Source organism: Crotalus tigris, unplaced genomic scaffold (assembly GCF_016545835.1).
Source record: "Crotalus tigris isolate CLP2741 ecotype Arizona unplaced genomic scaffold, ASM1654583v1 scf7180000017877.288114, whole genome shotgun sequence".
NCBI classification, from domain to species: domain Eukaryota; kingdom Metazoa; phylum Chordata; class Lepidosauria; order Squamata; family Viperidae; genus Crotalus; species Crotalus tigris.
In genome coordinates this window covers 214,117-234,825 of record NW_024096694.1, presented here as the reverse complement: position 1 = coordinate 234,825, position 20,709 = coordinate 214,117, and the positions used below count along the sequence as shown (strand labels likewise).

Sequence of the window (20,709 nt, the reverse complement as noted above, 5' to 3'; positions counted from 1 at the left end):
ACTACAGTATTATACAGAGTGTTGTTAATTGCGAAGTCATGTCCGACCCATCGCGACCCCATGGACAACGTTCCTCCAGGTCTTCCTGTCCTCTACCATCTTCTGGAGTCCATTTCAGCTCATGCCTACTGCTTCAGTGACTCCATCCAGCCATCTCATTCTCTGTCGTCCCCTTCTTCTCTTGCCCTCCATCTTTCCCAGCATCAGGCTCTTCTCCAGTGAGTCCTTCCTTCTCATTAGGTGGCCAAAGGACTTGAGTTTCAACTTCAGGATCTGGCCTTCTATTATACAGAGTAAGGGTGTGCAATCCATTGATCCTTCATGATCTTCTTCTTCTTCTTCTTCTTCTTCTTCTTCTTCTTCTTCTTCTTCTTCTTCTTCTTCTTCTTCTTCTTCTTCTACTTCTACTTCTACTTCTTCTTTTCTTCTTCTTCTTCTTCTTCTTCTTCTTCTTCTTCTACTTCTACTTCTTCTTTTCTTCTTCTTCTTCTTCTTCTTCTTCTTCTTCTTCTTCTACTTCTACTTCTACTTCTTCTTTTCTTCTTCTTCTTCTTCTTCTTCTTCTTCTTCTTCTTCTACTTCTACTTCTACTTCTTCTTTTCTTCTTCTTCTTCTTCTTCTTCTTCTTCTTCTTCTTCTTCTACTTCTACTTCTTCTTTTCTTCTTCTTCTTCTTCTACTTCTTCTTTTCTTCTTCTTCTTCTTCTTCTTCTTCTTCTTCTTCTACTTCTTCTTTTCTTCTTCTTCTTCTTCTTCTTCTTCTTCTTCTTCTTCTTCTTCTCCTCCTCCTCCTCCTCCTCCTTCCTCACCATCATGGTCATAATTATATTCATCTTTTCCACCATCTGATAATGCACAGCTCTCTGTTCATTTTTCTCTGGGCCATAAGATCATTTAAGATCAATAAATAGGTGATAGACAGGGAGACAGAAATATGAGTATGCGTGTGTACATATAGTATGCAACTAATCCCAATTTGTGATGTTCAGTTTCTCGTCAATCAAGACCCATGGTGGTAAATAAGAACCCAGCAAAGTTCACCAAAGGCACACACATTTACGGAGTTTATTTCCTAAGTGTAACACTTTATCTGGCACACTTAAATGCGTCTTTTGTACTTGCAAACTGGCTGTTGCACCTTTCCTAATGTGCGCAGGATTTGAATATTCCAAGCATTCTCATGAACGTACGAGCTTGAGGCGTCGCACGGCAAAGCACGGCAAATACAAAGTCTCTACTCCATAAAGCACATTTTCAAGCCTGAGTGAAAAAACCCAGGCTTGAAAATATGCTTTATGGAGTAGAGACTTTGTATTTCTAGAGTCTTGGGTATGAGAAGGAAAGCAGCTGGAAGCTTGGAGAAGTAACCTAACGGTTGGAGAGTTCAAGGCAGAAGAAAAATATCTTCAGAGAAAGTCTTCCAGACGAGCCATGTTGATTTATATGAAGGAAACAGAAGGAAAAACAAGTTGGAAGGTCCAGGGGCGACCTTCTTCCTCTTCTCTAAGTGTAGGACAATGAGAAATTTCAGTAATGGAAACATACAAAGTCTACTCTCTATGATTGGTATTATTGTCATACCAACAGAGGCACCTAAAAAGGGCCAGAACCAGGTGAGCATTTCAGAAAAGATTCGGGAGAGGACTGGTGAGTCCACCCACCCCAATTCCAAAAAGCTGTGCAGAGAGTGGTGAGGACCGCAGAAAAGATCATTGACAGTTCCCTCCCTCCCATCCAGGACATAGCACAGAAGCGTTGCTTGAGCAGGGTCCGTAAGATTATCTGGGACACTACACATCCTCTTCACGACCTGTTTTCCTTGTTACCTACTGGGAGGAGGGGGCTCCGTGGTATCCGTAGCAGAACATCCAGATTCAGCCAGAGTTTCATTCCATACAGCATCAACCTTGTGAACTCTCAAGCTTCCTCCTTCCGTTATATATTCAAGATGGACAGTATTTAATATACGTATATGTAGGGATGTGGGTCTATACATATGTTGTTCATAGTATGTTTAGGTGTGTGTCATGTATGCGTTTCACTTTGAGGGCGGGCAACTAAATCTCATTTTTGATGTGTGCCATTGTGCCCACAGTATAAAAATGACAATAAAGGTTATCTTATCTTATCTTAAATCATGATAGCTTAGTTCCCACCCAAATAAGGTCAACATGAATTCCACCCGTGGAGGAGTTGATGAACCAAGGGTTGACATCAGATGGAACATAAATAACTAAAGAATAAGGTTGGCTTAGGATACTGTGTGTTGTGCTATCCTTTCTTTCAGGATCTTCATTTCTGAGCAGTCACAGAATAAACACTGGCCCATCCCTTTATCTTGGGGGCCGGTTTATTTCTGGAGGCTCTGCTTTCTCCTTGTTTTCTTGTCATGTTGGGTTGCTATCACCTACAAAAGGTAGAGATTTAGTGGAAGCCATCCAGATATAGTCCAAAATCATAAGGCGAGGGTGCCATCTTCTGGAGAAGATCTGTAATCCTAACAGTAAACTTCATATTGTATATATTCCTTGGTGTTGAGTGTGCTTGCTGAACTACAATTTCCAGGAGGCCAAGGCAACTTGGCCAATGATGTGGGATGCTGGGAAATGTAGTCCAGCATCTTCTGGTAGTTCAACTTTTGGGCATACGGATAGCCCCAAGTTATTATTGTTATTCTCAACTGATTTTCATGTATTTAGAAATAATTCAATCCAATCTCTAGATGAAATAATCAAATTCCTTCCCTGAAATGGACAGCAGAACCCAAGGCCCAGAAGAATTTCTGCATCAAAGAAGGTGTGCTATGGACTAATTATCTACAAATTATTTTATTGCACTTTAAATAATCCCAGAAAAAGGACAATTTGTCTCCCTTCTCTTGAGAAACCTTTTCCAACCATAAATCCACAGGGAAGGGTAAACAATAGATAAAGTCACTTTCTTGAAAAATATTATCATTAGATTCCAGAAGTATGAGAAAGAAGACAGGAAGGACTTGGCTAGGATTTTGCAAAGGAGAACTTTGCTTCCATAGACTGAAAAATGACCTGGAGTTCCAACTGAACCATCACCCACAACTTCTTAACACACTCTCTCTCACCTTACCCTGCCCACCAGCTGGCTTTAACCTAGTAGATGAAGCTCTCCCGGTATGAGACCTTTGGCATCTGAACCTTGCTGAAGATCTTCTTGTCTTCCAATTGTGGCCCACGCTCATTCTTGGATGAGATAAACCGTAGGCGTGCCATGGGCATATTCGGAGTGGCGAACACCCAGACTGAAGCATGGGGCTCTGGGCTTGTGGAGGGTGACCTGTTCTGCGCTATAGTCCAGTGGGCCTGGCGTATGCTCCTTGCTGGAAGGAATGAACCTTTGAGACATTGTATAGGAAGGCTGATGTCGCAAGTAAACATCTGGCTCTGGAATAGTGTAGGCGGCTGGGCCAGGCCCTTTCCTCACCACATAATCTCGTCCGGGAGCAATGGAAGTGATCGACAGGCAGGGAGCTGCCCTTTTATTGGGCACCTTGGTGCCCAGGGTCCCAGGCAGCGCATATTTGTTGGGAGCTGGAGTTGGGTTATTCAGCCAATAGGGCGTTCGAGCACCTATGGTATACACTGGAGCATTCGGTTCATCAATGGGGTGCAACTTCTCCACATGATACTCATTCGGAGCGGGAGTTGTCACTATAGCTAGAAAGCCGGAGAATATTATTATTATTATTATTATTATTAGCAATGACTCTAAGGGAATAACGGAATTGGAAGGGACCTTGGAGGTCTCCCAACCCCCTGCACAAGCTCTGAAATGAGGGTCTCCTGCTTGAGCAGGGTGTTGGATTAGAAGACCTCCGACTCTGTTATTCTGAAATCCTCCAATCCCATTTAAAAGAACGGTCCTAGTTCCTGTAAAACACTTCGGTCTGTTGTTGGAACTAGTAACGAGGCCAAAGGAAGTGAATGTGGGGATTCTCCATTTTGATTAAGGTTGAACTTGGCGTTCCCAAGCTTTTTCACAGCATAGCAAGAAGTTAAGTATCTTTTTGTCCCGTTCGTGACTTCGAAGAGTGGCCACTTTTGACATTGACTGGGAAAAGGTTTGTTTCATTCTCAGGATTTTTTTTCTCTCCCCATAGCTTCACCCCATCCACCAACGGAAGCATCTACAACTTGCAACTTACTTGTGCTCTTTCCTCGCTGTTGCATGAAGAATGATACCGGCCTCCATATCCCTAAGCGGGAAACGCTAGGATCCACATAGTAACAAGGTCCAGGGCTCTCCAGCACCATGATTGCTTGCAAAGGAAAGAAGAATGGTCTTATGAGGCCAAACCTGGCTTTCTGGATTACTTCATGCGGTTCTAATGACCATCCATTTATCTAGCTACCAAAATGCTTGAGGAAACAAGAAGGGCCACTTTCCAAATAATCTGGTCACAGTCTTTCAGGAGGCAATTAACTTCTATTTGGGCTACCATCCTAAAATTGCAGATTCGGGAAATGAATGAATCAAACGGCTCTTTATGAGTCATCTGCTCAAGAAAGGAAACCACTCAGTCCACTCAATTCCCAGCAGGTGGCCATCCAACCTTTTTATCAACTTCTAGCAAGGAGGATGGAGCATTTTCCCAGCCCTTGAGAAAGTCTGCTATAATAAACTCTCAGTAGGACTTTATTTTTGGAACAACTTTGGGGAAATAGCCGTTGCTAATCATCAAAAGATATGGAACACATGGCTTCAATATTATACCATCTTAGTTTCTTACTCAGTTGCTGAGTCCAACTGAACATCCTGTTTAAATAAATATGGACTGCTCTCATCCATATATACCTGATTATTCTGATCAGTCTTCCAATTGTTTGTGAACTGCAGCTCCTGTCAACCCTTAGCATTAGCCAAGCTAGGAACTGTTGGTGAGAACTAAAGTTCAACAGGTAGAGGGGCCACAGGTTGATCATCCTTCACTTAGATCAGGGGTCTCCAAACCTGGCAACTTTAAGACTTGTGGACTTCAACTTCCACTTCCCTAACTGAGGGATTCTGGGAGTTGAAGTCCACAAGTCTTAATTTGCCAAGTTTGGAGACCCTTAACTGAGATAAATTCAGAGGCCTTTCTCTGGGATTTCAGGCATACAAGATTTGGTTATGAATAAAGGCCACTTCAGTCATAACCTCATTACATTGAGAATGTCTTCGGAAGAAGCCCCAACTGAGTCCTCCACCATGTCCTTAAGACCTCATTTTCTCTAAAGCGTTGAAAAGAGCCACTTAGAGTGGTGAATTGCATCACATATCTGATTTCATTCGGGGCTAGTTGAAGATTCTGTTTGAAATACATATGATACAAAGGTTTGACACTGTATGTTTGCTTCTGGACTGGGTCTTTTAAACCCCCAAAGTTCTATTTTGATTTTTGCTATGAAGGTGAGAATAACAGAATGTAGGTTATGTCCTGGGCCATTACTCCCATTCAAATGGAGACTTTTAAAAAAAGAACAAAGGCGTTTTGGTCACAGATCTCCCGAGTTCTGTTCATTTTGGGCCTGAAAACATAGTACATCTCAGGAATACAAATTGCACAATACAGGAAAACTTTGCTTGGTGTGGTGATTAGGACTCATGCATTCATGATTAGCATGAATCAATAAGAATCCTTTGTGAGTTTCTTTAGGCTCCAGAATCCTTTTCCCTGCTTACTTTTTGGGCTGGACTTCACACGCATGGTAAAAGCTGGCTCAGTATACTTAGTGAAGTCGTGATTCTTAATACCAGTACAAGGTCGTCGGTTATACTTCCCAGGTCCTGGACCTAAAATGGGATCAAAACCATCAGCTGATCATGGAACTCACAACCAGAGAATCAGAGAACACTTTCCTAGAAACACAACAGGACAAGTGTAGTCACACTCAAAGTCTTGGCAGAAAGCAAAAGGATTTGATCTGGTCATTCTTTTTAGGGAGCATCAATTATTTGGTCATCCAGGTTCTCTAGGGAACATCTCACTTTTCCTGCAAGCTCAATTTTGGCAACACTACTAGAAAAACTGTGCCCTGTTGGGTGATCATTTCAGAGATATTTCCTTATCTAAACAAATAAACAGAATGACCAAAGATGAGCAAAAATCCAGTGGGAGCAGGAGTGACTTCCAACTTCCTGCTGGCTTCCCCATTGAGTTTCCTTGTGAGAATCTGGCAGGGAACATTGGAAATCTTCCCTTCCCTTCCCTTCTTAGCAGGCAGATAAGTGGCTGCCGCTAGATGGGGAAGGAAATGAGGGATTGCGTGACTGGCTGGGAAACTGTCACAGAATGTTGAAAACAAAGATCACAGCAGCAGTGCAACAGCAGCCAGTAGCACTGAAGCAGCCACAACTTCCCCAAATTTCATTCCCTCAGGAGTCATGGGTCCCAGATTGTGGCTTCCCATTTGAGGTACCTTGATTAAAAAAATGTTGCCCTATGATGCACTGTTTTTCCCAGTCTATAGTATGGTATGCTTTCCAAAAATTAAACATGATGTCTCCTTTCCTTTTCCTGTACTTAGTTTGTTAGTGGTCTCATCCCATAATTCTGAGCTGGGCAGATGAGGTCATGCACAAATAAAGCAATGGCTAGATATTGGATCCAATGTCTGCAGGCTGACAATTCTCTATTTGTGGAGATATCAAGTCTCCATGATCCTTTCCTGATCATTAGGAACACTCTTCTATTTCAGCAGCTTTTCTTTTCCCATGGCACCCAACTCACCTTTATATTTGGCACTGATTAAGCCATACTTTTTCGGTCCAACTGGCGCTGTAGCTGGATTTGGAGAGGAACCAGGCTTGATGAAGTAGGTAACTTTCTGATTGGTTTTTTTCAATGCAGATGTTGCCATTGGAATAACGACGCTACGCTCTGTGAGGAGGGAGGTTGTGAGTAATGCACCACTAAGTTCCCTGTGCATAAAATGAAATTGAAATGACATGAGTACATGCAGATCTGGAGCCCCATAAGCTGGAGTCAGGTAGAAGGGATCAACAAAGGCAAGATGCCACCCAGAATGCTCTATGATCAAATCCTCACCCAACACAACAGGGTCGGGCTTCCATAACCCCCCCTTGACTCCACCCCCTCTCCAAGTAATTGATTTAGTTTGGTACAAGATGCAAATCTTTCAGTATAAGCTACAGACATGAGCTGGGCACCCTGGAATCAAGTAGTAACTGTTTAGACTAGGATAGTTCAGATACATTAAAGATCAGTTCAGATAAATGGGCAATAAATGTAGATAAGGTAAGAAGAAAAAGATTTACATGGGTGTTGAATATAATTTCAAAAATGTGAATAAACATAAGGTTGAAGGAGATGAGAGAGAGGCAGAAGAAAGAGAGGGGAGGGGAGGAGGGAGGGAGGGAGGGAGGGAGGGAGGGAGGGAGGGAGGGAGGGAGGGGAGCTTGGAAAAGTAGGTATTTGACTTCTCCCTTTTTCATTCTCCAACCAATTTATACTGGAAGTACTTGCTGAGTTATGTGATATATATATACAATACATATATATACCATTCATTTCATGGACGCTCGTGACTTTTTTGCCCATCCTGCAGCTGTCCCTGCTCCTAGCAGCTTAAGACAAACCCACCACGTCCTCTCAAAAAAGGCCATTAACAGAAGGTAAAGCCCGGATAACAACAACCCGAAAGAGACAAAGGAAGAAAAAGACGGGGATCAAGGCAAAGCAAAAATGTGACTAGATGAAAGCAGCAATCATGGCCATGTGAGAGACAGCTCTGACAGGAATCCTGAGGGATGTTTCTCAGTTGGGAACATCAAACATCCTGCTGCCTCGGGATCACAAGCATCCGCTCAGAATTCAGCAATGGAAATTGTTGTCATCCCATGAGCTGACAGATCCCCAAACAGATGGACGCAAGCATTTTTTTTTTTTAAAAAAAAAAATCAATCTCCTGGTTCTCTTTCTCTTCAGGAAGGGAGGGGGGAGGGAGGGAGGGAGGGAGGGAGAGTGAGAGGGAGGGAGGGAGGGAGGGAGGGAGGGAGGATGGAAGGGAGAGAGGGAGGAAGGAAAGAAGGAAGGAAAAATAAAGAGGGAGAGGGAGAGAGAGAGGGAGGGAGGGAGGGAGGATGGAAGGGAGAGAGGGAGGAAGGAAGGAAGGAAGGAAAAATAAAGAGAGAGAGGGAGAGGGAGGGGGAGAGGGAGAGGGAGGGGGAGAGGGAGGGAGGGACAGTGTCAAAGACAAGAAGTGGACATTTCTTTTTATCCTGGCACTCTGAATGAGGAAAGAACCCCTTCCCAGCCATCTTGACCTACCCAACCTTGACAGATCTCCGAAAATTCAACCAGCTGGAACTGGCCAAGGCTGGGCAGGGAGATCCCTGGGAAACCCAACGGACCTTGAGGCTATGGAAGAAGCTAGATGGTTCTTGTCATTAATGGAGAATGAAGCTGGGGTTGTTCTTATGACAACCAATTAGAATAACCGCTCTTTGCCTCCTTGGGGTACTCTGCTGCGGCAGCTTTTCGGCCTAGCCGGGAGATGAAGCGGGTGGTCGATTGGAAAGAAATCAGTTCTGAAGCATCTTTCCAGCCCCTTCCCCTGGATCTGCACGCCTACCAGCTACCTTGTGGAACATCAACAGTTCCTCCTCTCCCCATTGGCTACCTGGTTGCTAAGGCAAAAATGATGCAGGCTGGAAGGCTAACTTGTTATTCTCATTTTGCTATGATTCTGGCAGAATACGGCCGAAACTGGCCTGCATCGGGAGCTCATGGCTGGGCCTCTTCCTTGCAATGAACAGGAGTTTTGCAGAGTTGATCCTGGTCCTTAAATAGCCCCAGTTATTTTTCTTCCTCCTTCCAAAAAAAAAAAAAAGGTTTCTCTCTTTTCAGTCTTCTTCTTGAAGTGCTCTAGTTGTTGGTCCAGATGTTGGGTGGTATGGCTTAGAGTTTCCTTTATTGCAATGAGAGAAGTGGTGTTGAGTTTGATTTCTACAATATTCCAAGAGGAACAGCCAGAGGTCAAGAAAAGCAAGCCTAAGCCACACAAAGAAAGCTTGAGATTGCAGGATCCAATCCAGGTCAGTCACCGGGACTAGAGATTTAGTCTTCCGAGCTTTCAGTCCATCCTTAGGGAACTTCTCTCATATTGGATCCAGATTGGATTCTGTAACACTATCCTGGTAAAGTGGGAAAGAAATAGAATAACATAGAATAAAGAAGAATAAAGTAAAATAATAATAATAATGAAAAATCACTAAAAGCAAAAATCATGTGTCTGCATAATCTCTGAAAGAAAGCTATGTTAGCCAAAAGCTGTATTAACAGTACGTGAATGACCTAATGCATATTTAGAAACATTGTATAAAAGTAAAAACTGCCTTCATTGTATTCCCATGAGAAATGGACCTAAACGTGTGAGAAACTATCTGAATGTTACACAAAAGTAGATTCCATATACAATGTAAGATTCCATCTATGCTTCCTTTGTTCCTGAGAGAAAGAAACCTATAAAGCTTTAGTTTAGACCCTCCCCCTTTGTTCAGAAATTTGCTGATTGTTAAATCACTTCTGAACCTTTTTGCGCAAAAATAAAGATCTCTCTTTCACCCATGGAATTTCGTAAAAGTCCTTATATTTTTTAAGGCTTTATTTTTCCACAAGACTGGGACCCATATATTTGCCTCCATTCGTGATGCTTAAGATTGCTTACGGCCGATGGCGGCCATCACAAGGAACCAATCCTTGCCATGAGATATGTGACTATCGGGTATCTTGACTGAAGACTCCTATCATACGTCCCACCAAAGCAAGAAATGGACATTCATGGGAGCAAACATCAAATGGAAACCCAAGAAGGACTTTGAAGTCCCGTTGTGGCGGACAGTTTTTGCTTGAAGAGATAGTAACCAGAAAACTGCGCACCTTGAGAACATTTCCAACAGCAATGGCTCACCATGGTATAAATATCCACTGCAGCTTTGCTCTGTCTTACTGTGAAAACAGGAGGGGCAAATAAATTGAGAGAGAGAGAGAGAGAGAGAGAGAGAGAGGCAGAGACAGAGACAGAGACGGAGACAGAGATAGACAGAGGGGGGGAATGAGAGGGAGAGAGATAAATAGACAGACAAAAACAGAGAAAGGGGAGAAAGAGGGCAAGACAGAGAGAGAGAGAGAGAGAGAGAGAGAGAGAGAGAGAGAGAGAGAGAGAGAGAGAGAGAGAGAGAGAGAGAGAGAGATTAAAGTTAGAAGAAGCCATTCCAGAAAAATGGGGAGAGCAATGAAATTATTTACTTGTTTGTTCATCAAATGTTGGTACTGCCCATCTCACTCTCATTCTCACCTCCACTTAGCTGCTGTTGGACTAACTTGGATGCTGCAGATGACCCTCTGGGAACGTTTTTAAATGGCAGGTGTTCAGTGCTGCATTGTGGGATGCCAGGGGTGAGTTATAATTTGCTTATTGGCTCTTCAAAAGGCTCTTAAAATGGGACATTCTGGGCAGAGTTTGTTTTAACCATGGATGGCTTCAATTCATTTTTCATATTCATGGTTTTCACCTTGGTTTTATGGCTTTATCGTAAACTGCCTAGAAAAGGTTGATAGCTGTGGTAGGTAGGAAATTCACCCTTATCCCTGTCTCAGGGAGAGATTTGTAGAAGTGATCACGATTCTCCCTCTTTTTTTAACCACTTGGGTGGGCGATGCGCCATCCAAAAATAACAACCATGAGACCCATCGCAATTCGGTAGGAATTTTTTTAGGCAGGAGCCTGTGTGTTCAGGATTCAGAAACACCACCCCATAGCTCCCTGGATGGATTGGGGTGGAATTGTTGGCATCCTGCTCCTTTGCAAATTTACTCATCAGGTTTGAGAGCGTTCAGGGCCAAAACAAATTCATTGATTCCTCCGTGATGATCGGACATCATCCTGGCCAGGATGCTGTTTTGAGCCACACAAGAAAAAGGGGTGGGTTTGCATGGACAATGTTTAATGGGCCACAAATATAAAAAATAATTTAATGGATGATAAAGAGTCGGGAGGCAGGATAAAAAGCATTCAATGGAAGCTTGTTAAAGAGAGATTCAAACTAGAACTAAGGGTAAATTTCCTGACAGTGAAAACAATCAGTCATTGAATAGCTTGTCTCCTGGAGTTGTGGGTGCTCCATCATTAAGGCTTCCAAGAAGAGGTTGCGGATGGTATGAGGCTCCTACTATTAGCAGGAGGTCTGAGGTCCCTTCCAGCCCAATGATTCTATGTTCTAAGTTTGGGGTGCAAATCCATGGGGCAGCTTTAACAAAGTGCCTCTTATGTTCGTCTCTTGAAGCAAGATTCAAAGATCCAACCTTACCTACTGTGGTGGGTATTTGAATAAAAGAAAATGGATGGAACGGAGGGTTAGTATTGGGCTGTGGGAGCCCACAGTCTTCCAGAATCTGCTCATTTTTTTCTGAGTCGGCCTACTTGTGGGGAATATCGGTTGCCCCCAATTCCTGAAGAGAAATAGAATCAAAATCTGTCAAAATAATAATTTTTTGAAGCGTACACCCCATTGACTAAAAGCATGGTTTGCTAGTCTGCTCAGAAGTGCAGAAAAAGTGGAATGACTCACACACCAGCGTCTGCTTTGGGTGTCAGGGTGAGGAGGGGGACACGCGAATGATCCTGAGTGGACTACAGGGTTTGGGAGAGAAGAAGAACTTGGCAGGGCCAATCAGTGGCCGAAGGAGCCGAGAGCAGTTGGTGACAAAGGTTCTTCCCTCCTCAGCCATGTTCCTTGAGAAAGATAACAGCATCTCTGAACTTCTCAAAGGAAGAACGCCAAAGAACTAGAGTCTGTTGCAACCATAATAGGGATGTTTGGCTTGTAGGCAGGTGGCCAACATCTCATCCTTGGATGGAAGACACTCACTGATATTAAAGGCATAGCTGTCCGCCACACAGGAAGTCAAGTGGCCCAGATCCTTTGCAGTTGATTCTTTCCCCCACACATGGATCCAGATGTTGAGCTGGAATGGAAGACAAGCCAACAGCTACAGAGAAACAAAACGTTTCTACTGAGAGCAGTTTTGGCTGGAATTTTTTTAGAGACGGCTGCAGCTCCCCTAGACCTTTCTGATGTTGAAGGAACCAGGGGGAGGGAAAGGGACATTGCTATGGAGTGAAGAGCCCTATATAATTTATTTATTTATTACATTTGTTTGCCGCCCATCTCATCACAAGTTGACGCTGGCCCATCCCAATGTTTTCTTTGACAGGAATCAGAATTAGGGGGCAAATGGGGGTGAAAAGGCAACTCACGGGTAGAAACCACCTGGAAAGAGGGCTGCTTCACACAGGAGGCCCATGATGGCCTAAGTATTCCCAGAATACCATAAGCAGGCATAGCTATTTATTTTATTAATATGAATAGAAGAGGATATGTGTAGGTTGGGGGCCTTGGTGCCCTCTGAGCTTGGTGGTTTTCTTGCAGACATTTCATGACCCAACTAGATAACATCATCAGTGCTAGAGGGGTTTGTATGGAGGAGGAGGAGGAGGAGGAGGAGGAGGAGGAGGAGGAGGAGGAGGAGGAGGAGGAGGAGGAGGACTGTGAGGTCTTTAGTGCTCTCTGAGCTTGGTTTTTTTCTTACAGACATTTCATGACCCAACTAGGTAACATCATCAGTGCTAGAAGGGAATGGGGTTTGCAGAGAGAAGGAAGAGGAGGAGGAGGAAGAGTTGGGGGGGGGAGATGATGGTCTGTGTAGTCCTTAGTGCTCTCTGAGGTTGGTGGTTTTCTTGCAGACGTTTCATGACCCAGCTAGGTAACATCATCAGTGATAAGAGAGTGCAGCTTACAGAGAGGAGGAGGAGGAGCAGGAGCAGGAGAAGGAGGGGAGCAGGAGCAGGAGGAGGAGGAGCCATTTTGGGAGGATACCCTTGCATTAAGGAGTGTCTTTAGGAGGAGTATTGAAAAAAGTCAAATGGGCTGCCCTGACTACCCAGTCAAAGCCCTCCAAACTCAGTGTACCACACCCTTTGTTTTTTCCATACTCCTATTTTGGCTTCTGTCTTGCTGTTGTTGTGATGAAAATGACAACTGGTTCCACATGTTCCCCCAGAGGCTTTTGAGAGCTTTTGCCCTTGGCTTTTACAAAGAGACTCTTGTTGTGTATGACACAAACACAGTCAAGTGTTCGGCGATCATCTGATAGGAGGATTAAGGAAGTCCTCAAATGGAAATGGCACTCACAGGGTGTGATTGTGATGACATGATAGAGGGAGTTGGCAGAGTTGATGAACTGCCCTTCACTGAAATGAGATCTAGAAGATTATTGGTTGCAACTCATTATGGTCTCCTTACAAGGTGGGTGGAAACAGGTCAGATCTATAGTAAATAGTTGTTAGAATCAGGTTGTAGCAGAACAGAATCAAGAAGATGATTTTGAAGATGGAGTACTTTTTGCTATTTGTATCCTTCTTTCCTTCCTTCCTCCATTCCTCCCTCCCTTTCTCTTTCCCTGCCTTTTCTTCCTTTCTCTCTCTCTCCATTTCTCCCTCCCTTGTTCCTTGCCCTTCCTCCCTTCCTCGCTTCCTCCCTCCTTCCTTTCCTCCCTTCCTCCCTTCCTCCCTTTCTTTCCCTGCCTTTCCTTCCTTCCTTCCTTCCTTCCTTCCTTCCTTCCTTCCTCTCTCTCTCCCTTTCTCCCTCCCTTGTTCCTTGCCCTTCCTCCCTTCCTCGCTTCCTCCCTCCTTCCTTTCCTCCCTTCCTCCCTCCCTTTCTTTCCCTGCTTCCTTCCTTCCTTCCTTCCTCTCTCTCTCTCCCTTTCTCCCTCCCTTGTTCCTTGCCCTTCCTCCCTTCCTCCTTCCTCCCTTTCCTCCCTCCCTTCCTCCCTTCCTTCCTCCCTCCTTCTTTCCTTTCCTTTCCTTCCTTCCTCCTTCCCTCCAACCATGTTAGAGGAAGCAGCCACCCAGCCAAAGTGGAAAAAATCATCCCAACAGACTTTGTTGAATCTTAACTCCTGATGCTGAACTGGGCAAAGGTTTCTCAACCAAGTCTCACTCCCAGCTGAACCCTGGGAAGATGCTCCAATAGGCATTGTGAGTTGTGCCTGCTTTCCTTCTGCCCATGGCAGGATTGCAATCAGTAACACCAATAAATAAGGCTTGGAAATCTCAGCTTTGTACAGTGCTGGGGATTTTATACCCAGCCTCTTGGAAGTGCTGCTATCTATAGGCATCAACAGTCCCGGGAAAGGGAAGGGAAAGGAATGATGTAAACAGGAGTTAGCCGGAGCAATGATCTATATGTTGCATTGTTGTGGTGTGTTGCCAGTCGCCAGCCTATAAATAGGACTCGCAGAGTGGGCAGAGCAATAGGCCTTGCATGAAGGAAATGTTTGACCAGGCGGTTGTCAGTTGGGTGAAAAGAGAACTTGTGGGTCTAGAGCATGAAATAGTTGTGTAGGAGAAGAGATGGTCCATTAATAAACCTTATTGACTTGGTTCAACTGTGGTTGCTGGTTCATTGGTTCCATTTTCAGTTGGCCATAGTTCATTTCAAAATAGTTTGTTGAATAAGTCCGAGTTACTGAGTTGAAACACAATGCGAAGCCATAAACCATGACTTAAAACTGGCTGGGTTCATTCAACACGGCAAGCCAAAGCCAAGCAACTGTAGTGTGACAGTATGCAAATCAATTGTTTGGACCACTTCACATAATGTTGGACAAATCATAATATCCATATTCACGTATTGCCTCTGTCACCACGGCTCTTGTTTACCTGGGTTTTCCTTGTTTCCCGCCTTTTTTCTCCTGTGTGCTCTGTGATTTACCTCAGAATGATGTTCCTGTGTGGATTTACCTCATGATGCTCCAGATTGCCTGACTAACTTGTATACTCTAAACATAATTATTTATGTAAAACTACAAGTTCATGTCAGCGTCTATGACTTCATTTGGACACCAGCTGCACAATCCTGACAGAGTCATATGTCTTCATGCAGTCAGCCTTCTTCTCCTGTCCTGCACAAGTTAGATAATCAGCTTTGTGCCTCCATTAAAGCCATCAAGATAGGAGAAACATCTTAGCGGTCCCAATTGGTGGATGGGCAGTTTAATGTACACAGAGAGGGATACTGAAAAGATCTGGGATGTATCGTATTTGTTTGAATATTTGTCACCTTCTTCACAATAATGAAAAGTAGGGGAAAGGATGGAAGCACCTGTCCGACCTTGCAGAGCTATGACAGAGGAATAGAAAGGAATCTGTTGTCGAATCCAATCAGTCGAAATCACTCAAGCTTGGCAAAGAAGATATTCCAGAATCTTAATTCAATTAAACAATGAATTGACTAAAACCCAGAGGGAGAGGCTCATAAAAGTCTTCACAGAGCCAAGCAAGCACTACATTTACGTAAGATCTTTATTAATGATCTTGGAAACAAGAATAAACAACCCATTAATTCCATTTCATAGTTCTTGTCCAAACAGGAGCTACCACAGTTGTTGATTTTTTTTTAAAAAAAAGGTCAGGCTTTCAACTAGGAGAGAGCAAATCTGCAAGCAAGTCCCCAGGCTGGATCAAAGACCCTGGTTGCTTAATATGAATTTTGGGTATTTGTGAAAGAAGCAATACTTGTGAAAATGGGGGCTTTAGCAGAAAGATTGAAAGAAAGCCAGCTACAGAAGCAGATGTTGTACAATGCAGACCCACCCAGAAACTTCACTCCAGAGCAGGGGTGTCACTCAATTTCATTGAGGGCCGCATCAGCATTGCGGTTGTCCTTGGGCGGGGGGGCGGGGGTGTGTGGCCAGGGTGGGTGCAGCCTACTGGGTGGGTATGGATGAAGTGGGTGTGACCTACTGGGTGGGTGTGGCCAGCTCTACATTGTTCACGTCAAGGGTGCCTGTGGGGCTCTGGGCAGGAGTGGGACAGATCTGAGGATCTCTGGCAGAAGAGGGTGGGACCAGAGCAAGCGCCAAGGCATGGTCCACCGGAAGAACCTGCCGAAACCCCTCCCCTGGAGCCCATCAAGCCGGATATGTGAAGTAGGCGAGGGCCATTTGCTGGCCACTTCTAGGCAATGGTGCATTTCTTCATTCCTCACAAAGGGTGACACCTCCCCAGCCTGCACCCAGGGGACGGGGCCGATGCGACAGGGGCTGGTTCCTCGCTGTTTCCAGATGGTCTTGTGGAGCTAAGACTGAATGTGTTTCAGCATAGATGGCCACCACAAAATTGTACATTGGCTCCTGGCTGGTCTGGGCTGGAGCCAAGACAGGGGGGGCCATTTGTTTCCAGGATGGCTTTGCGGGCCACATGAAACCACGTCGCGGGCCACATCTGGCCCCTGGGCCTTGTGTTTGACATGTCTGCTCCAAAGCATGAAACCAGAAGCATCATCTTTGAAGTGGTTTGCAGACCCTCAAGGTGGGCAATTTCCTAAGGGGCCACATGCAAAACTGGAAGGGCCAAATTAATAGGGCTGTGAAGGTGTGCGCGCGCGTACACACAAAACACACACAGATATAAATTGAAAAAGAAATATAGCAGTTGCCCTCAAAATAAAAGCAATGCAGTTGTATGGTGTGCATTTATTTAGATTTGATTTCTAATTTCCAGTTGACCTCAGGTGGGCCAAACAGGGACAGCCAATGGGCTGGATATGGCCCAGGGGCTCTAAAATGCCCAAGTCTGTTCAGAAAGATCTGATGGATATCCGTGTTACAAATAGCCCTTGGAAATGAAAATTGCCATTTATGTGATGGGTAGTCCATTGCTAGAGGTTTTCGAGAAGAGACCGGAGTGCTTACCAATGGGTAAAGGGAAAATATCTACCAAACTGCTTTCCTCAGGCTGAAGAAATGACCCACACTCCCAAAGAAGTGAAAGAGAAACTGGACAAACACACAACTGGTCCATGATTTTTCGAGTGCAAATTCACCAGAACTGGATTACAAGTTGGCCTTCAGGTTTTAAGTTCAACTCTTCTTCCCTGCATCGTGAAGCATCTTCTTGTCACTGTGAAAGCTGGAACGAGCTCAACCACTCCTTTGGAGGCCCAAATGATTTGGGGAGAGGAAGAAAAGAGAAAGAGAGTGTTCTGTGCCTTTGAGGAGAGAAATGGGGAGGAATTGACGTTCCCTTTAAGAGGGGAACTCATCTGTAATATGAGAGGTGCTGCTCTAGCCCAGCCTGCTTGCGACTGCTGAGGAAATTCAGATTGTCCCTCCCTGTCCCAGCAGCAAGTTTATTAAATATAGTAGTAGCTGAAAACTCAATTGAAAACAGACAGCCTCTGTTTCTAACGCCTGACTCACCCACTTGATCCTTCTCTGAGTGAGAGGAATGATCTGAAGCCACGGGCCACACACTTGTAGGCAACACCATGGCATCTAGACTTCCTTGGGGGAATTGGGCTTTCTGGCCAATATTCCAACTTCTGCTACATCTTCTTCCTATCTGCGCTAATCCAGAGTCAGGAGGTAAGTCATCTTTCCTCCTTTCCTCATCTCTTGTTCTTCCGGATTTCAGTTCTTGCTTTCCAGGGGACAAAAAGCAATGATGATGGAGCTGTAGCCAAAGACAAGAATGACCAAAATTCACATTTCGAGCCAAGTCAATACATTGGAGGGTAGAAGGTCTGCATCCCAAAGGGACACAGAGAGGCTGACACTAGTCTGACAGCTTCGCAAAGAAAGGGATGGGGGCAAGGAGTGGGCCAGAAATTTGAAGAGACGTACCGGTTTTTGGTTTTCTATCTTTCCAGTTAGAACTTTTGGAATTCTCAAGCCTGGTGTTTGGTGATCTTTAGAAAAAGTGTCTTCTGGACTGTACTTAAATTCCAATTTTCAAGTAGCAGAAGGAGCAATCTTCTTAAAGGCAGGCTCCGTTGAATAGATCAAATCAGAGATGAACTGGAACCGAGGGTGAAAAGAGCACCAATCTGAGGTGGACATCTCAACTGTGTGAGATGTGGACCCAGATGGTCTCAAGGTCCCAGTTTACCCCAATGACAGGTTGGGTGAATGCTAGGCTATGAAATGAATCTTGTTGGTGGAAAGGTGAGAGGAGTTGGCTTCTCTTTACCTTGTTATGGGAGATAAGAAATGAGCGTAGTCTGAAGGTCAGTGTTCTACCTACCAAGTTATGGGATTTGAGATACCATCAGTATCTTTTTCAGATCTTCTTACAGAGGGCATAACAAGGTTCTCAGCCTCTTTTCCCCTGCTGAGATTGCTTCGAGGACATCATTTCTTAGAGGGAAGAGCCATGGAGATGTGGAGGGCCAAATGCTGAATCGGAACATACCATCTGCCTAGTTGCCTGAATCTAGCTAAAAATTGGGTGATGAATAATGTTTCTTGAGATACAAGGAATCCTAGGTCTCTAAAAAAAAAAAAATCTGAACTGCTGACTGTTCTATCATGCAGAGAAACTGCTTCTCCACCATGAGCTAGTCAGCAGTTCCTTGAAAAGAGGCATGACCCTAGAGTTCATTATTATCAAGAGGAAACTGAAAATGTTACAGACCCGATAAAGGCTGTGAAGTTAAAAGGAAGCAGTATGTTAACTGCAGACCTCATGAAGCACTGTTTTATCATTGCTGCCCATTTACAACGCCATGTGCTTCTTGCCCTTATATAGCAGAAGTATTTTGCCCGTATTTTATTTATCTTTCCAACTGGAATATGCTAGGAGAAATAAATGCATCTATTTTTATTTTGTTGGGTTGGTCTAGGTTCCAAAAAAATGGCATACCGTACATGCATCCTTTATTTGCTCATGAGAGGGAAGTTTCTGATAGCCTTTGCTGTTTAGTTGCCTAGAAAACAAATCAGCTTTGAGTTGAATCTCGTGTAGGAAAGGAAAATCATCAAGCTGGCCAGAATGAAGAAACGCTTGTTTACATGATACTAGTTGATTAATGACAAGCAAAGTCTTTGAGGTTTATAGCACCTCAAAGTCTTCTTTTGGCATTAACCAACTAGTATCGTGTACTAGTATCAACCAACTAGAAACAAGAGGAAAGATGCTTTTAGGAAAATCTTCAGACATTTGAATAAAGAAGTCTTGATCAGAGAGAAAAAAATCTCATGGATCTTAAAATTAGGAAGGGCTGATTGAATGAATGAGTGAATGAATGAAGAACGAAACAAATGTCATGGATGTTGGTCAAAGGTGAACCACTAAAGGTCACTCTTTAGGGTCCAAGACTGAGAGGGGGATTTGGCTTAATTACAGAAGCCACAAGTCACAATTTAACTATTTACTTAAAATAACTTTTGTATCAGATGTCTGCTAGTGAGAGTCAACCTGAAAATGTCCACATTTTCCTGATCCCCAATCTCCAGCCTTTCTCATCACCGACCCTCTACTGACTACACGGAAATCATAATAGTGTAATATCTAGAAGCCCTTAAGTTCTTTGCCCCTTGGCATAACTTTGAAATAATTCCTCCATGGGTTTATTTTGTGCCTAATATGCATGATCCCACCATGGATGGTATCAGGGAGATTTCATGACACTTAAAGCTGGAGGCCAGCAAAGATCGTGATGGTTTAGAATGAGAAAGGTTGAAGTCAAACGCATCAGGGGAAGGTTCCTTTCCCCATTTTTCCATAAATATCTTGTGTATGTCTGCAGACTTTGGCCTCCCTGGAGCCTACTGAAATATTCCTCTGTTTGTGGAGTGGTGCCACTTTGACTGCAGCAATCAGGGAGTGCCCATCCCACATCCTAGGAACAGAGAAAACCCTGCCAATGAATCCATCTCTTTTGAATCTCTGCTGTTTTTTGGGAAGGTGAAGTCAGGTGGTGCCATCTAGGTGGGGAACCGATCCTGCAGAATGAATAGTTGCATTCATTCTGCAGGACAAACAAGCATGCAGAATGCCAACCCATTTCCAGAGGGTGTTGACCACATTTTATCCACTGGGTAGTTTCTATAACTTGGCCCTATACATTTTTGGCAGTTCTCCCTCATTGGCTGTACTGTCTTTTCTATTTCATCCTTATCCTTGCTAGAACAGCCCCCTAAATCATTAAGGAGAGGGCCTTATCCATTTGGATCCAATGTAAGGCTGGATTCTTCTGACCATCCTAGATGTCCCTCCCCTTCCCGCTGGCTCTTGCTTGAATATTTTGTTGCAGTAGAACACAGAATAGCAGAATTGGAAGGGACCTTGGAGGGAGGTCTTCAAGTCCAGCTCACTCCTCGAGCAGGAAAGCTGGCCTAGACCATTTCAGACAAATGTTGTCCAATTTCTTCTTAAAAACCTTCCAGTGATGGAGCACCCATAGCTTCTGGAGGCAAGCTGTTCCACTGATGGATTGATCATTTATCACTGATCATTAATCACTGATCATTATCAGTGATCATTAATCACAGATGATTTATCACTATTACTTGTATGTATACTGAGAGCTTCTGCACCAGAGACAAATTCCTTGTGTGTCCAACTACACTTGGCCAATAAAGAATTTTATTCTGTTCTATTCTATTCTATTCTATTCTATTCTATTCTATTCTATTCTATTCTATTCCAATATTTATTCTATTCTATTCTATTCTATTCTATTCTATTCTGTTCTGTTCTGTTCTGTTCTGTTCCGTTCCATTCATTCCATTCCACTCCACTCCATATTTTCTATTCTATTCTATTCTATTCCATTCTATTCTATTCTATTCTATTCTATTCTATTCTATTCTATTATTTTCTCTTCTCTT

At 43.9% G+C, this 20,709-nt stretch overlaps 2 protein-coding genes across 5 annotated transcripts in view; one reads left to right on the top strand and one right to left on the bottom strand.

Moving 5' to 3' along the window:
• Positions 1-2,840: 2,840 nt before the first annotated feature.
• ODF3L1 (outer dense fiber of sperm tails 3 like 1) lies at positions 2,841-9,225 on the bottom strand. 3 transcript variants are annotated; one of them, XM_039343819.1, is made up of 5 exons: positions 8,305-9,225; positions 6,745-6,935; positions 5,697-5,807; positions 4,180-4,293; positions 2,841-3,691 (listed from the first exon to the last, which is right to left on the bottom strand). In XM_039343819.1, the coding sequence occupies exons 2-5, from the start codon at positions 6,872-6,874 to the stop codon at positions 3,213-3,215; spliced, it is 834 nt and encodes a 277-aa protein (XP_039199753.1). In that variant the 5' UTR covers positions 6,875-6,935; positions 8,305-9,225; the 3' UTR covers positions 2,841-3,212. The 3 variants fall into 3 exon arrangements, with proteins under 3 accessions (XP_039199753.1, XP_039199754.1, XP_039199752.1); XM_039343820.1 differs by having other exon boundaries at positions 8,657-9,225; XM_039343818.1 differs by lacking the exon at positions 8,305-9,225 and having other exon boundaries at positions 6,745-7,069.
• A 372-nt stretch (positions 9,226-9,597) lies between these two features.
• Positions 9,598-20,709, top strand: part of CSPG4 (chondroitin sulfate proteoglycan 4) — a 53,236-nt gene continuing 42,124 nt past the window's right edge. The window contains exons 1-2 of one of the 2 annotated variants that reach the window (XM_039343851.1): positions 9,598-9,950; positions 10,344-10,434. Coding sequence is in view for 1 of the 2 variants with exons in the window: in XM_039343850.1 (XP_039199784.1) it covers positions 17,367-17,463 (97 nt within the window). In the remaining variant the exon portion in view is untranslated. Of the gene's footprint in view, positions 9,951-10,343; positions 10,435-17,278; positions 17,464-20,709 lie in introns of those variants that run through there. The other variant, XM_039343850.1, reaches the window with a different exon arrangement.